This window comes from Quercus lobata, chromosome 6 (genome assembly GCF_001633185.2).
Source record: "Quercus lobata isolate SW786 chromosome 6, ValleyOak3.0 Primary Assembly, whole genome shotgun sequence".
NCBI lineage: Eukaryota > Viridiplantae > Streptophyta > Magnoliopsida > Fagales > Fagaceae > Quercus > Quercus lobata.
In genome coordinates this window covers 31,396,785-31,414,502 of record NC_044909.1, presented here as the reverse complement: position 1 = coordinate 31,414,502, position 17,718 = coordinate 31,396,785, and the positions used below count along the sequence as shown (strand labels likewise).

The 17,718-nt window shown below is 35.3% G+C and overlaps 1 protein-coding gene and 1 long non-coding RNA gene across 3 annotated transcripts; both read right to left on the bottom strand.

Annotated features, from left to right (window-relative positions):
- Positions 1 to 737: 737 nt before the first annotated feature.
- Positions 738 to 12,864, bottom strand: LOC115995097 (crossover junction endonuclease EME1B-like). Of its 2 annotated transcripts, none has more exons than XM_031119528.1 (12): positions 12,186 to 12,860; positions 11,950 to 12,105; positions 11,808 to 11,860; positions 10,919 to 11,095; positions 10,695 to 10,848; positions 10,437 to 10,546; positions 6,446 to 6,621; positions 4,836 to 4,899; positions 4,600 to 4,718; positions 4,120 to 4,209; positions 2,520 to 2,634; positions 738 to 1,218 (listed from the first exon to the last, which is right to left on the bottom strand). In XM_031119528.1, the coding sequence occupies exons 1-12, from the start codon at positions 12,505 to 12,507 to the stop codon at positions 1,039 to 1,041; spliced, it is 1,716 nt and encodes a 571-aa protein (XP_030975388.1). In that variant the 5' UTR covers positions 12,508 to 12,860; the 3' UTR covers positions 738 to 1,038. The 2 variants fall into 2 exon arrangements, with proteins under 2 accessions (XP_030975388.1, XP_030975389.1); XM_031119529.1 differs by having other exon boundaries at positions 1,127 to 1,218; positions 2,528 to 2,634; positions 12,186 to 12,864.
- A 1,964-nt stretch (positions 12,865 to 14,828) lies between these two features.
- Positions 14,829 to 16,582, bottom strand: LOC115995098. The gene is made up of 3 exons (XR_004093301.1): positions 16,314 to 16,582; positions 15,823 to 15,878; positions 14,829 to 14,976 (listed from the first exon to the last, which is right to left on the bottom strand). It is a non-coding gene; the product is annotated as an uncharacterized LOC115995098 (long non-coding RNA).
- Between the last annotated feature and the right edge of the window lie 1,136 nt (positions 16,583 to 17,718).

The following is a 17,718-nucleotide window of genomic DNA, read 5'->3' as shown; positions in this document are numbered from 1 at the left end:
TCAACCATGATTACATTACAAATTGCCATATTGGTGGTGAGGCCCACACGGCCCAATTGGATTGTGGGACATTCAACCTCGGCAAGTGTAACTCCCACTTGATGAAAAGCTACTATTTTCCTCCAACGGCCATATTTCCTTTATTTTTGGCACAATGGTATTATATTTCCTCACAATAATTAAACCCAACATAAGATTCAATCTTCGTCTACATCAAAAACTGATTGATATTTTGATTTGATGATAAAGAGTAATTATTAGGAACAGACACCATATGTTGACTTTCTAAAAAAAAAGCATGTGGCTTATTAATAAATATAGTCATATGATTAAATTTAACTTTAAGTAAAAATAAGGTACAAATACAACACCTAAGTTTTTGGTTTTTTTTTTTTTTTTTTTTTTTTTTTTTTTTAATTTTTTTAATCTTATTTGCTTAAGAAAAAGAAAAATCTATTAAATTAGATGGACAATGACTACACAAGCCATGGCCCTTGCCATAAACTTTTTTTTAGGGACTAATAGTTCTAATTTAAAAAAAAAAAAATTATAATTTTTTTTTAAAGTACTGCTGGCATTATAGGAAATACAGAATTTTTTTTTTTAATATTTATAAATAGTGATATATTAGAGAGAAACAAAGGAGACCCCACTTTATGTCCAGCTTGTGGACAAGAACCCAAGTAGGAAGAAAGATGAGTTCATCCAAAGTACAAAAGGCAGCCCATCAAGCCATATTGTGGGACAAAAAATTTACATTTCTTAGAACAAAAATGAAATTCCAACAGGACAAAGACTCTAAATCCTCTTTCAGTTCATAGAAGGAAGCATGGAAGCAAGGGAGAGAGGAATGTAGATGTAGCAAAGCTTCAGTGCCACCTTTACGAAAACTACATATTGAAGCCTATGTTGGACAGCAAGTTTAATTGCTTGGAATTGCACCTCTAAAATGTCTCTCTCAAATAGAAAGAAGAAAACAATAACCTCTAACTTTGTACAATATATTATAGATGATAGGAAAATACAATGTTGAGTTAATTAAGATGATTGACATCTGAAGAAATCAGCACCATCCTCAACATCATCAGTCCTGATGCTTCCGCTTTGTGCCATAAGTATTCTGTATACTCTCTTTGAACAAATCTCACCTAATCTTCTGTCCTCACCGAGCAGTCCTTCCGTTGTCAAGTCCTTGAGGAGAAATTCCTTTTCATGCACCTGTCATTTGATACAATATCCAAAATGCAAATCTTAATTTGTTTTTCTTTAAGCAGAGGCAAAAATTTGAAGGTCAACTTCTTGGCAACCAACGGATAACACATTAATTTTGAAATAAGAAGCATCCATTGTCCTAACAGTAATACTACCTATCTATATAACACTACGGTCTGAGTTGCAAGATGTATATGCCCTCAAGTCTTGGGAATATGGAAAGATAAAAAACAAAACTGACAAACTTTATATTTCTCATTTCTATATTACTAATTTAGTAAATATTAAAATGGAATATCCTCTCTCATTTTTTTTTTTTTTTTTTTTTCAGTTTCCAAAATCAATTGATGGTGTCAACAATATTTTTTATTTCATCTGCATGGAAAAATTCACAAAGCTATTTGCAAATCCCATCCATACGAACCAAAATGGGTCCAGATCACTTTAATTTTAAACAGAAAATTGTAAACTGTAGTTTTATTTCTTAGAAAAAAATCCTTGACTCAATGTGTCAGTGAATTACACTTATCAAAAAAAGAAAAGAAAAAAAGGTGTCAGTGAAATGCAATGACTGCCCTTGATTCCCAAACAATCCTTGAAAGGAACAGACAAATTGAGCCCTAGAACAAAATTTCCCTCACCAAAAAGCCAATTGAGAGTATTTCAAAATATGCAATAAATGTGCCACACTGCCACTAGCAAAACTAGCCTCTCAAATATATAATATGATTCAAACAGACAGACATAAATAACTAAGGCATAAACTGTCAGAAAAGCACAAGAAGGACTCATTTAGAGGTCCCATGGTAACTAAACTGTATTAAAATAATTCTGCATTTCCTTGAGATCGCTTTTCTGATCGTATACGATAAGTTGAGGGGATTGATTAGATTTCTGCCAACAGCATTTAGAAGATTAAAACGTTTTCTTTTTGTAAGTAATGTATTCGTACTAAAAAAAATGTTCATATCCAGTGCACAAAGCTCCCACTTTTGCGAGATCTAGGAGAGCTAATTGGTAGGCAGCCTTACCCCCAATTATTTTTTTGGAGTGGCTGATTCCCAAACCTGAACTAGCGACGTTTAGCTTTTGGTGGAAGACACTTACCATTGCACCAAGACCTAACCTCTAAGAAAATGTATTAGTACTATATGTACAAAAAAGCCATTCAATTTCCATGGGCTCACCAGAGGCACTGATATTGAACAGTGTAATATAGACCTAAAGAACAGAATCAACTCAATTGAAGGACTCAGCTTATTTGCTACAAGGTCAATTAAAGATAAAAACATGTTGTTAATGTTTACCGATTTACTTGGATCCATGTAGACACTCAGAAGAGATTTCATGGTGGGGTACTTCTTCCCAATGGCAATAGCAAATCGTGGCTGTACCTTTGGAATTGAAACCAAAGCTTTCAACCTGGATGTTTAAAGCAAATTCATTATTTTTGGGAGGATAAGTAAAATAAAGTCAGAAACACAAAAGATGAGCCACATGTATAAATTAAATAAAGACATTAAAGTATACTGATTAGCAAATTAATATAACATAGAAGTACGTTAAACTCCAAATAATAATACTTTTCTTTCCACTTGGGTTTAAATTATTGGCTTAGTACACAAAGCAGAATGTTAAACAGTCTTATTCTTTTTGTAAAATTGGGTTACCATATTCTTCTTGCAACTTGATAAGTTTCAATTTACTGTTTCAGATGAAGTGTCACAAGGCCTTATATACAAAAGGATATTACATCTGGTCAAGGCCTTATCAATAGCCAATTCATCAACCCCTTGGAAACAACCTAATCCAACACAAAAAGCCTACTAACCTCTGTACACAGGACATCCCTCCTCTCTTTCATGTACAACTTAAGCTAGAAGTTTCATCCTCATCAACAAAATACCAAAGAAAAGTATAAACTTCCCCTTGTTAGAAAATGTTTAGTGAATCCCGAAATAATTTGAAAAATCATTCTCCATAATGGAGTAAAATCTACAGGTAACTGACTCCACCCGCCAAAACCAGTCGTCAGGTATGCCCAGGAGCAATCATGAAGCAATATAAAACGAGGTATCCAAATCTTTATATATAAAAACTGACAAGAGGGAGTAAACCTATGCAATATAGCCCATGTAAATCTGTTTTTTCATTAGAGTAAAAACATATATTTGAAAAAGTTTTTGATAAGAACTTTCTATGAAAACTAACATTTAATAAAATGATAGGCATACCTCAACTACACGAGAGGCATACAGATCTAAAACCCAAAACTGCCCCCCAAAAATCCAAAATAAGAGTAGAGGACTAAAAGAAATGAGTATGAACTGATTCCAAAAATAAGAGCTAGGGATTATGCCATGGGAGTTCAAGGTCTTTAAACATACAACTTTCTGTCATCCACCACATCTACCACATAAGGCACAAAGACAGCTTTCCAAACCAACACAACTCTTGTACCATCCAAACCTCCTATTTCAAGCTATAGGGGTAATGTTTCAAACGTGGTGCAATAGGCAAATTCTTTTTGAGGTGTTGAACTGTTGCTTCTGCTAGATATTTTTTCAGACACTTACTACAACTACGTAGGTGAAACAATTAATCATTACTTTTATAACATATATATTCAGGAGAAGTCTATGAAGATTACATTTATTCTAAGATAATTGAACATGTTGCAAAGTAACATTGTAACTGCTTAATGCCAGTTCTTGGATGATGAAAACAAAAGACTTGTAACATTTGATACTGAACCATAAGACAAATTATTTTTTAAAAGAAAAAGGAATTCAGCACAATTAATGAAATATTGCTGGAACATTTGAAATGCTAAGCTAGCATTTGTTGGACTCAATTGATGATTAATACAATTTGGATAAAAAGAAAAAGAGAGAGAAGAATGCTCACCATAAGCTCTTTTTTATTAAATTCTTGTCAACAGAGTCCTTAGGAATTAGGGATCCATTAGCATTTACAGATAGGCGTGTCAACTTCTTTCTGTAGTTTATGAAAGCAAAATATAGATTCAGAATATCGACCAGCTAAATCTAAACATGCCTAAGAGAGAGAGAGAGTACACTATAATAAATTTGAATAGAATGGGATCTAGATGTAAACCATTATATGGAGCTAGTGAATCTAGAAACTTATCAATAAAAGAGTCATGTATAATTATTAATCCATCAGTTTATAAACTAAGTCTGTCAAAAGAAAAATTGTAATAAATCATCCAAAATTATTGTAATTTAGATAATCTTGTTTGATACTTATATCTCAGGTGGTGGCCATAGCAATAAATTGTATTAAGCATGTATTCTTTTCAGTGCATACTGAGAGACACAATAAGGTTCCAATCTCCACACAAAGGTACATGCAGGCACTAAGTACCTAAATTGGCAGGATGCCAGGCTGGAGGTCAAACCAACAACATGTTCAGCTAGTTCAGCTTCATCAATGCATTGCCTGGAATGCACTTTCACGAAATGAGTCACTAATTTTGCCAGCACCTGTATGAAAAAATTTTGATAGCAAAAATAAATGAATACCAAAAACTGAAAAGACCAATGAAACATAGAAAGTAGATGTTTATCATATTCCTGTAAAACTTGGGGTAGCAGTTCAACCTCCTCAACAGGTGGACGTCTCCAACCATTATCATTTGATGGGTTCTTGTACTGTTCCTGTTCCCTGACATAGTGCCAAGACCAATGTTTCAGTTAGTATTAAACATCCCATAAATAAATAAATAAAAAGATATTAAAACATTATCAAGCACATATCCAGGGGAAAAAAAACCCCAATATTGAACCAGAAGACAGAGAATGGAATTTTGTAGGATTATAAATCTCTAGGTCCATCACAGTTCAGGAATCAATATTCATTGCACTATCCTCAATTGAAAACATATGTCCAAGATAAGACACAACCTAGGCACAACTAAACCAAAATATATTTTAAGTATAACCTGGTCTTATTAGCATGTGAAAAGAAAAAAGTGGAAAATATTAAATTTAAAAAAAAAAAAAAATGTTGCAGCTTGTATTCCCAATTCCAACGAAAATGGACATTGGATATATATATAAAAGTAAAATTGCATTAAAATAAAAATTGCAAAAGGGGCACAACACTACTGCATGGGAAGTATGCAAGGAAGAGCCAAAAAGAAAAGAAATTGTTATCCAAAAAGGACATAGAATAAAAGATATCATACATTTCAATCAGAACTTGATAAGTGACATTGTAAGCACCAATGAAGACAGAAAATTCATAGTAACAAAGAAATGGGTGAGAGAAAGTAAACAACTTTTGCTTCATTCATATGATTTTCCAGACAATGAATACAACACTCACAGAACTAGTTGAATACTTTCAATTTCTTAACCTTTCTGTGCAAAACCACTGATCTGTTGTATCTATTACACACTACTATTAAAGACATCTTTGCAACCATGTAATTGCATTAATTCACAAGATTGCCTCATATACTACTAAGCAAAATGTAATAATTATTCTTATTTATTCCAAAATTTTTGTCAAATCAAAATATTCTTTCAAAGCTTCTTTGTAAAAATCGTAATAAACTTTATTATTTAATAAACCAAATTTGTCAAAATCATAATAAATTTGTTAATAAACCAGATAAAGAGTGAGCTTGATAATCCTTTACTGATTTGTTTGGCAAGATAATGTACCAATACTAGGATTCATTATGCTTTAAGGGTCAAAATCAGATTAACCTGGTATTAAACTAGGTTTTTTTCTTTTTCTTGAATGGTAGCACACTCACACACACACACACTCCAGTTTGCTCTTACAAGAGGAGGATTTGAGCTAAATCTCATTGGCTAAAACTGGTTACTTTTACATCCCTTAACAATTTCCAGTGGCCTTCAATTTTGTCATACAACTATTGGATAAAACGTTCTCCATCATGCACATATCAATGCGATATACGCAGAGCTGAATTATGGGGTGTATATATATATATACCTCTTGTGTAATGCAGCCTGGGGCTTTCCCATAATCATATGAAAGCATAAATCATGAAAGAACTATTTTTTTTATAAGTTATGTAAGGACTATTGCAATACCTCATCTTTATAATAAATAAATAAAATGATAAACACTCTAGGTCAAAAAGATGCAAATTCCCTTGAATAAAATACTAATCATATTCTTGAAGAGAAAAGAACAAAGGAAAGAAATGCTATATGGGAGTAGAATTCAGTCTCACCTTTTATTAATATATGCCATTAACCTATTGGTGAGGTAACAAATTGTGAAAGATGGGTAACAACTTTGAACACTGGAAACATGATCCAAAAGAGATTCATTGCTAACAAGATTACAGAATTCTTTGGCCTCATATACAAGCAATACATAAGGAATCTGTACTCCATTAGAAGAATGCTGCAATAGATTAACAAAGTTAACTTATGTCAAAAAATAGCCATAGCAACTACATGCAGACCATAGGTGAATTGTAAAAAATATTCTCTCTACATTATATGGGAATACAGATATGAACTCGGATTAGCAAATTATTTAATATTCTGTTATATTTTTACTCAGAACTGTCTGGAAAGAAAACAGATAAACAGTATATCTATTCAAAATAACCTTTATGCCAACTCTTCTTACACTAGCAGCAAAAAGATATCAACAGTTATATAAAGAAAAGCAAGAGGCAGCTCTAGATAATAGAAACATAGACAATTCCAGAAGTTAATTTTATGAGCACCAAAGAACAGTGAGCAAGACATAAAACAAATAAATCCAGCTATATTTTCATGTAGAGAAAGCTTGTTTATTATGTGCTATGTAGGCATATTAAACTCCTAAAGTAGAGCAATTAGCAGGGGACATGCTTGCTACGCTTTCAAATCTATCCTGTAGTTCAAGATCCCCATCTAAGCTTGCCTTTTGCCATCAACCACTACAACCCTGATATAATATATTGTAAAAGTAAAGGACGAGGACAAAGAAATAAGGAGATACACACAATTATATCAGATCCTACTGTTTACAAGATAATAAATGGCCCCAAATCAATGCTAAGGGAAAACAGGTTGAAGGGTAAAATCTCTCAAAGCCCTTTATAAACATAGGTAGGAGCAACAATTGCAGAATTTCTTAAACGCCTTCATCATGTATAAGAATTAAGCCAGTTGTCGATACATATATCAGAATATGGTAGGTAAGAACAACAGAATCTGAAGCTCGCAAAGAGAAACGATGTTTAGTTAGTCAGAAACATTTGTTGGTGAGACTATTCCCTCTCTTCCTTCCCTCCTCAGGAATCAGTATCTGTAGCGATCGGGTGAGTCTAATGGGTGGATAAACAACACTTGCCCCAAAAGCTTGTGCTAATAGAAAAGGATTTAGTCACTTAACCATTATTCTCTTTTTAGTACTCCCGTTCACATGTGAGCTGAAACTCCCCCTCAATAGGTTGGGACCAACATGGAATGTTTACTTTTAAATGAAATTGGATGGAGACAAGGTTTGAATTTAGGACCACCTATTCTGATACTATGATAAATTACCACTTGTCCTAAAAACTTAAAATTTGGGATCAATGGTAATTTATCAGCTGGGAATGATTTCAACGAAACATAGTAACTCCACTTAACTACTTCTTCATTGATTTCTTTTTTCTTTTTCTTTTTTGATAGGAAAGTCAAATATCAATGAAGATTGATATTTGAACACTAAAATTAAAGCCAACAATTGCCTTGAAAATTATGTCCAAAAAGAAAACACCACATCCCCATCCTTCACTAAGTTCAGGTAATGTTTTCTAGTTAATAATTCCAAACACCATACTGATGTTCAATAAGCAAAATGTTCATGCCCCTATTATTGATTTTTTTTTTTTTTTTTAAAGTAAAAAATATGTATATTCAAAAAACTGTTAAATGCAAAGTAGCACAAATCATATCAAAAAGTACAAAAAAAGAGAGAAAAGCAAAAACATAAAAAGAAGCACTAATTACAAAGAAAGAGAGAGCTAAGGAACAAATGGAGAGAATCACTAGATGTGAATCCCCAAGCCCTAAACCAATTAAAAAGGGAGCCAGAAAAGAGAGCAAGCAGCTAGTCATCCGATCTATCCCAAGTCCACTAATTGCATTCCCTCCAAATACACCACATCAAACACAACGAAACTAAATTCCAAATGTGAGATGAATGCTTCTCCAACCAATTCCACCAACTAAATAGAAAATTAGTCACCGAACATTAGGAAACCCACGAAACCCCAAAAGTTCTAAAGACAAAGTTCCACACCGATAAGCCTTTCCACAGTGTCACAACAAATGATCCACTATCTCCCATAACAACGACACATAATGCACCAGTCAATAAAATCAAAGCCCCTAACCCGCAAGTTATCTCCCGTGAGAATCCTATCCCATGCGACTGTCCAAACAAAGAAAGAGACACGCCGGGGTGCCTTAACCTTCCAAATACCTTTCCATGGAAAAACAATGGAGGAAGAACCATGTAACTTATGATAAAACGAATGGATATTAAAATCTCCATTCTTCATCAACTTCCATCTCATACGATCACCATCCATCACTGAAGGTAAATTGGATGCCAAGAATTGAAAGAAATCATCCACCTACCATCATTAGGACCCCGAATGAAACGAACATCCCAAGTTCTCCTATCCCTCGCTCCTTGGCATATCAAAGATGAGTCTACAAAAGCTGCTCTGTTAGCAACAAAATTGTACAAGACCAGAAAAGCCAAATGGAGAGGAAGATCCCCACACCATTGATCTGTCCAAAACTTCACTCTATTCCCCACCCCAACCTTAAACTGGATGTTTTTGCTAAAAAGTTCCCAACCCATCTAGATACTTTTCCACAAACCACACTACTATTGAATATTTGATTATATCTCTCACTATTCATTCTCTTTTTTTAAGACTCTAAAACCAAATTCTCAATTACAAACCCAGGAGTATGAGATAACACATTATTAACTTCACAATAATAACAAGACAAACTAGATAATGACAACATTCTATGTGTGGAAGCTTTTGTGGGATCCAATAAATTGACCCTTCACAACTATCACGTAAGACAGGACAATTTCCCAAATCCATGCCAATTCTAGATGTGGGTTCCAAGTAGCCCAGTTGATTGGCACTGTACTAGAAACCTAGGACCAAATCCTGCTCAAACAGTCACACCAAGGACTGGCAGTGAGAACGGGTAGCGTGTTTAAAGGAGAGGGATGGCTACCCCCTATTGCACAGTATAAGCATTAGAACAAAAAAGTAAAAAGAATCAAGCCTAGACAAGATTTCTTTTTTCTCACTTTTTTTAGGGTGTCAATCTCATTTTATTACCAAGACAATCTTGGGTTCAACCAAAAAAATCTGGAATACTAACTCGGTTAACATAGTTAGCAAATATTAGGGGCTGAAACACAATTTAGGAAACTGGCAGGACTCTTTTACACTTGTCTTATTTTCCTCTTTGAAAAGCTAGAGTTCATACACAATTTTAGAGGTGGAATGGCTCAGCCACTTTGAGCAAACAGATCTAAGGAGAGGGAGAAACATTTGATTTTTTATAGCTTGCACTTTCTGAGACATGTTTTAATGACTTTTGGGGATTTTCCATTTTTTTACTTCTTTTGTTAGTACATTAAAAACATATACACACTCAGTAAGTCTTGAACCCACGACCTCACCCTCCATCTCGTTATTATGGAAAAATGAAATATTGTTTGAGCTAGAGCTTATTCACACTCCTTTTCTTTCATTTTATAGAGTTTCTATGAGAAAGTATTTAGTACAGGAGCCAATTTTGCATCTGAGCAGAAAATGGTAAGAGTGAAACTGTGCTTAATACAAGTGTTGTCCTAGTCCAAACCAGAATGGTTTTGACCCTTTACAACCACCAACGATGACACAGTGGGCAGCTTGCCTCATCCAATTTACTATCAAGCTCATTGTAGGTTCAACCAGGACAATCCGCATCACTGCACCTTGATCAACAAAATGATTTAAACTTACTGTGAGTAATGGGCCCATGATGTGTTTAGTCAACCTAAAGAGATGGAATGGCTCATCATTTTTGAAAGAGGAGTTTAAACAGAGGATAAGAGAATAAAGGCTTTGCTCTCTTGTTAAAAACGTTAAGAAGAATTTAATATTGTCTTCCATATCAAAACATTATGATTATCAGGGACTTTACATAATTTTTTACCTGTGAGATATGTTCTGGAACATTCATAGTCCACACAATTGATCTCTCAATTGGATTTGAAGTTATACGGTATGCAAGCCCCTTTTCGGCAAACCTTGTAAGCAGATGTCCTATAGTAAGGAGGTAAGACTCAGAACAAGAGGTTTACAGATTATTGACTGTTTACAATAGTCATCTACTTGGGAAAAATAAGGATAATCAAACAACAGAGCAAGAGGGATGTCAGAATCATATCTGGTGGGAGGAGAGGAGACTCACCTCCAATTGACCCCAGTTCGACCACTTTAGCATCAATTTCAGCCACGATGGATTTTAAGGCAAGCTTCCCTTTCTCCCACTTTTGCTTTTCTTTCTGCATTTTTTTCAACTCTGCAGCTTCAGCCTTCTGAGCTGCTTTTTGCAACTTCTCTTGCTGTATAACAGATTTCCATCAGCTACTTGGCTGTTAAAATAAGGAATTAATTCAGATCATCAAAACTTACTTCCTTCTTTAATTTCTTCTCTTCCATTAAGCGAATCCTTTCCTCTTTTGCCATTTTCTTCCTTCCCCTAGCTTTGTCTGTCATATTGTTTTCCTCAGCATCAGTTTTAGTTCTTTTCTGATTAACTTTATTGATCTGCTCCATGCTAACATTTTCTTTGTCAGGATAATCATGTACCTGTTAATACGTCAACAAGCCAGTGAATGTGCATAGTAATGAAAAACATGCATCGAACTGCTGGTGCACCAACACCTTAATTATAACATTGAAAGAAATCTATGATGTCTCGTTGAAACATAAGATTCAAATGAGTTTGGCCTCAAGTAGTGGCGGAGGAGAGATTTGAACTAGTGACCTCTACAAGGTCCCTTGGGTTCATAGCTATTTGAATTAGCTTTTAGCTTTCAAATTTTGTAGCTTATTTGCTTTTGTACATCTTTTTAAAGCCTCATTTTTTCTAGGTACAATTATACTTTTGCCCACTTTTAGCAAAGCAGCAAAAAGCCAATCCAAACGCACAAGTCTCCTGGAATTCATTACAAAACATTTTAACTTTTATCAACAGACTGCCATTAACTTGACACACGACCTAAGATAAGATCCTTGTATATTTCAATCTAAGAATAAACTCCACACTAATTATGTAACACTTATTTCATAACAAGAAATAACAATAACAACCCTTCGAAACCTTGTCAAAACCATAAAAAGTAGGTAGTAATGAGCTATGAAAACACAATAAGAGGAATCGATTTTGATTATCAATACAGATCCCATTTGCTTTGAAAACTCAAAATGTAAGCACTTCAATTTAAAATTTCACAAACACCACAAGAAATCGAAGAATGATCATAACGATTAGTAACATCTTAGCATCGAGAAGAAGCACCTGACAATCATCATCGTCTTCCAAAGAGGACATTCGCGTTAAACTATTATTCCCTGTCAAACAATTCACAAACAAAATTCAAAATGATACATATTCTTATTATTCTAAACAAAGCCTATACAAATTTGACTTTAGCATATACCGAGAGAACTCGTGGAATCCATAAACTTAGAACTCCATTCTGAGTCCATTGACACTCTGAAATCAGCACCGATTGTTTCATCCTCCTTGCAATTTTCTCTTCCGGAACCACTTTCAGAGTCATTATCAGACTCCAAACAAATCAATCCAGTAATTCCTGATATACACGCAATCAAAGCTCAATGTGAATCCAAAAAAAATGAAATTATTAAGCTTCATTGGAAAAATGGGACTAACCGGAGAACCTGTTGTGATCGGGATCGGAAACCCTAGGTTGTGGATTGGAAGAGTTTGCGGCGGTGCATTTGACAATTACGAGATCGGAGTTTGGAGCGGAGAGAGGTGTCTCGGGGACGAAGGAGGGAGTGGAGGTTTGACCCGGTTTCTGCGGGGTCGGGTCGTCGATGAGGACAGTATCCGGCGGGTTCGGGTCCGGGTCCGGGTCCGGGTCGGATAAGCGCTGTTTCTTGGAGGCGAAATGCAATGGGGTTGAGAGCGCATTTTGGTGGAAGTGGTGGAGGTCGTCTTCTTCGTCGGAGAGGAGGATTGGCTGTGACATTTTTTTTGTGGAGGAATCGGAGGGAATTTGGGGAAGGGAATGGGAGAGAGTGTAGAGTAGAGAGGAGAGTGGTCTCTTCGAATACGCGCGGGAATATGGTTTTTATGAGGGAAGGGTGTGTTTGGGCATCAGGATAGGGCCATGTTTGGTGAGAAAATTGTATGGGTTAAACGGAGATAGGTGTAACGTCTGTCTTTCACATTTATATTTATCTATCCTTATTACACCTAATACCATCTCACAGTTGGTTAGACAAATATAAAACATCAAAATTGTGGTGGGTCGATAAAGAGGCAATCAGGTCTTTGAACGAAGATTGAGTTATGCAATCATCTCGATTGACTTGACCATCGGCTTGTGGATTCCTTACCCTAATCAGTTGGTCATTGTAGTCATCCTTAAAAACAATTCATATTAGTTCTCTTCACATCAACATTTATTGTAATCTGCAATAGACCATCACATTTTAATTCTATTAAGTACCATTCACCTGCAAAACTGGGAGCTATTAACTTGATACACACCCTTCAATCGAACTTAGGCAAGTTTTAGGTGAAGGATTTTCTAATAAAAAATTACTATCACACACTTATAAATAATTAAATACCCCCTCACATGCTCATATTTTGTCATTTTCATCTATCTTCTTCGATTGGTTGCCAAATTTTCCAAATTTTCTCTCTAGTAGAAGAGAGCCTTTTCCCTTTTTTGGGTCACTACCGCCGTTTTGAGTAGGACTGTATACCAATGTCCTTCCAATTACTTCCTTCTACCTCCACTAATTCCTAGTTAGTTAGCCGTCTTTTCCATTCAATACTCACCTGTTTATTTTGCTTTTTTCATCATTGCATCCAACCATCCCAAGGCTGTGCATGCTTGTGGCGTGTCCTTTTTGTATGCCTAGTCAACCATAATCTGAAAATTTCCTCCTTGTCTAACCAAACTAAAAACAAATATCCTCTTTCCCTTTCCCTTTCTTTGTCCCTTTCTCTTCACACCCTTCCTTAAACTTCTCTTGTCTTCTTCCCCTAAACACTGCTTGTTTTTTTCTACCTGTGGCTCTTGTGGTCCACAAAATCTGCTTTGTAAGAGTAGCACTGCATTCCTACTGGTGCATGCAACTCCTTTTGCCTCCTAACCATGGAGAATCACATTCAAGCCAGAGAATATGGCTGGACGGACAGCAGTGACTCAGACTTCAGTGCTAATCTGTTTGTTGAAGAGCAAGAGTTTAATTTGCTCTCCTGTGAAGATAGTGAAACACCCTTTGCAAGACATGGTCCCATAGTTGACCCTGATCCTGAAGAAATTGCAATCCAACACAACTACTGGAATCTCTGTGCAATAGGTTTTATTCTGGACTATAGAAAATTCTCGGTAAGTCACTTACAACACATCATTGATAATGCATGGAGAATTAGAGGGATAGTTTCAATAGTGGGTAGAGAATCTTACTTCTATGTCTTTCATTTTGAATTTGAGGAGGACCTCCTGCATATATGCAATGAAGGTCCTTGGGCTGTTGCTGGTGCCTTATTAGTTTTAGAAAGGTGGAGGCCGAATTTGATTTTGAGTCATCTTCAGTTGAACTACATATCCATTTGGGTTCAGTTGCACGGATAATCCTTGGAATACCAATACTTTGAGTTAGCTGAAAAAATGGGTCACATGATGGGATTATTGGAGAGGGTTGATTGGGAGGATAAAATACCAAGGAACATTAGATTCATGCGTGTGAAGGTCAGAATAGATCCGTGGCTTCCTGTAATTGTTGGGTTCATGATGAGGCTAGATGATGGATCAAGAGTGTGGATTAGGTGTAGATATGAAAGGGTTCATAAGTTATGTACCAAATGTGGTCTCATTGAAGGGTATTGAGATCATGCTATACCGCCAGAGACTTAGAATTCAAGATCTCCACCAAGTACAATACAGATTTGATGCCTTGCAACCTCAATTCACCAATGACCTTCGAGCCTTCCATAACCGTAGAAGAAGATGGACTACTCAGATAAGATATGGAATTTTCAACCATCCAACAGATCATGCAACTCCAATCCATCCTAATTCTGCTTACCCTGATCCCAGTACCCCCAGCACACCACACTCACCACATGCAGCAACCCCAACCTCCAATTTTCAGCCACATTGTAACACCCCAAACCCATACCAAGGATTTAGATGCATAACCTATCTTAAAAATAATCAGCACTAATATAATGAAACAGAGCGTAATTAAATATTCACAAATAAACTTCAACCCATCAAAATCTTTCCTATGAAATCCATAAAAACAAAAAGTTTAACAATAAAGTCTCCAAATACAATCTCAAAGAGTTCCACAACTAACAAATTCACTATCCTAAGAAAAGAAATACTTAAACAGTCCATCAATTAACATAGCTCCAAAAGAAGTCTCCAATCTATGTCTCCAATGATCTATCACCAAAGATATTCCACTGCTTTAATCTGAAAGGGTGGAGAAAAGGGGTGAGCTAGAAGCCCCAATAAGAGACTACATAACATGAGGATGTCTTTCAAAACAAAACATTAGTATCATTGATAAAATATAAGCTTTACAAAACATTTACAAATAGTTTTAATTGTAATATAATATACTTTGTAAATCTGTCAAGAATAAAACATTTATCTATAACACTGAAATCATTAAATAAAATAATAACCACTTTAGTTAGTAAAAATTACACTAAATAGGTAGAAACAAAATATTGTAACGATAAACAATTTTTCCACTTATAAAGATCAATAACAATATAACAGTAGTTTGATATGAAAAACATTAAACAATAGCCAGACAAAGATATAAGCTGCTAAACACTCGATGGGTGATTCCTATGGGGAACAATAACACTAACCTCAAAGAGACCACACTGGCTCCAAAGAGCAAACGATAACACTACACCACACCACAATAACACTACTTCAGCCGAAAACCAACACTTAACCTTGTGTTGGCAAAGGTTGCCGACTGTCTAGCTAATCGTTTGAAAACATTTTTACTATATTATAATATTGCCAATATTAATCATATATCATATAACAAATACTTTCTCAAAATATAGTTTTGAGTCATTCTTTAACATATACAGTTTCAAAATAATATACAAGAAATAATAAAATTCTAGTATGTATCATGCATAAACAATGGTATAAGTTTTTGGAAACTTCACTTTTGCAATTAATTAATTATAAATATATATATATATATATATATATATATATATATATATATTTACCAAAAACATATACAAATATATACGTCTTGAGAGACATCATGTTCTGAAGTCCACTTACCTCTAGTTGTTAAACTAAGCTTCACCTCAACCGTCTGAAACAATATCAACTAGAACCTAAATAAGCACAAGATGACCCAATAAGAATGGATAAACTAAGGCAGCAACAAAATATAAATTTCACTCTTAAAAATTCGTATCTCACTATTTATTCTGAAACTATAGCTAATCTAGTACTCAATTGCTTTATCAAGTACTCCAAAATCAATACCTAGTAAACAATTCTAATGAGCCGAATATGTAGATCTCTATATTATTTAATTCTCCTAGTACGAGTTGGCTTCCAAATAATTTTATGCTTATAGATCAATATTATCCCAAATTACATTTATATGGCATCCAATAAGATTCCTACCCGTAAGAAATAGAAAGGATGCTATAAGTTTACAAAGTTATTTCTACCCGTAGGACCTAGTAACCTGTATCATGCAAGACATATATATGACACTAGCTTTATTGATTTACTCATAGATCTTTGTGAGAGAGGCATACCTAAACACACGGATGCATAAAGATTCTTGTAATTTCTGCAGTCTCTCTCTCTACGTTTACAAATTAAACACTATTTTACCTTTCAGCTTTATACGTTAAAACTGTTTCCACTAGGGCTGAAATTAAAACCTGCTAGAACTTAAATAAGCTTTCAAGACTTTAATTCACACTAAAACTCATATTAAGGTTGTTTAGATAGGCTAAAACTCTAAAGAATTCCAATAACACTTAAACTCCTAATCCAAATAGGAAATCTCTTATCCTTAACTAATAAGGAGACTAAAAGTTAAATATGAATAATCCACAAAAATAACTCTCACATTACATCTTCTTTTATTTATTTCCTTTGTAGATATCATAATTTAAAATAATATCACCTTCAAAATAAATTAAATAATTCATCAATTTCACTCTAGAAGCAATTAAAATTAAATTAAAGTGAGGTGGGTGTTACATTGGTTTTGTTCTCCCCCAAAGCACACAACAATGGGGGAAAAGGCCTCTACACATTGAAGGGAGGTCATTCCTTATAAACATATTCTCATGTGCTTCTCTAGGTGATGTAGGATTCCATGGAATGCAAGACCCCGCTTTTTGGGTCACTACAATCCACCTCCCTTACGGGCACACACATCCTAGCGTGTGGGGCCCACACTTCCGGGTAGGGCATAGCTCTGATACCATCTGTAACGACCCTACCCCACCTATGTAGATATTGTCCACTTTGGGGCCTCATACCCTTCATGGTTTTGTTCTCCCCCAAAGCACACAGCAGTGGTGGAAAAGGCCTCTACACATTGAAGGGAGATCATTCCTTATAAACACATTCTCATGTGCTTCCCTAGGTGATGTAGGATTCCATGGAATGCAAGACCCCGCTTTTTGGGTCACTACACACATTACAATCTTACTAACCCCACGTCCACTCACCCATCAATTGTTAACCAACAATCTTATACTAATGGCTCACACTTTACTCAGCAATCAATCTCCTCAAACTGAACAACCCCACCACAAACACCCACCATAAGCCAAGTCCCTTCCTATAATCAATAGGGAGCTGCAAACACAAATAACTTAACCAGAGCTCTGACAATCCCACCCACCCTTGCAAACTCTCTCAACTCAACCATTCCCAATATTGAAGAAGGAGAACCAGAGATCCTCTCTAATGCATGGCTTGGAGGTAACACTAATACACCAAATCACAACCCCCACTGAACCAACCCGATTTTAGCTCAAACAATGCAAGTTTTTCTATGAGACCTCCTTGGTTACCACCTAGTGAATCAAACCTCAAGTAGACTTGGATAGAAGGGATTGGTCCATATATAACAAACGGACTAAGCCACCATCCCCAATTTGAAGACTTTGATACTGAGAGTGATACCACTATAGTTATGTT

Coding starts and splice junctions, on each gene's coding strand:
- LOC115995097 (XM_031119528.1), bottom strand. CDS start 12,507: ATGTCACAGCCAATCCTCCTCTCCGACGAAGAAGACGACCTCCACCAC. Junction 10,547..10,694: donor CGAACTGGGGTCAATTGGAG/GTGAGTCTCCTC, acceptor TCCTTACTATAG/GACATCTGCTTACAAGGTTT. Junction 6,622..10,436: donor TTCCAGAACATATCTCACAG/GTAAAAAATTAT, acceptor AATCTATTGCAG/CATTCTTCTAATGGAGTACA.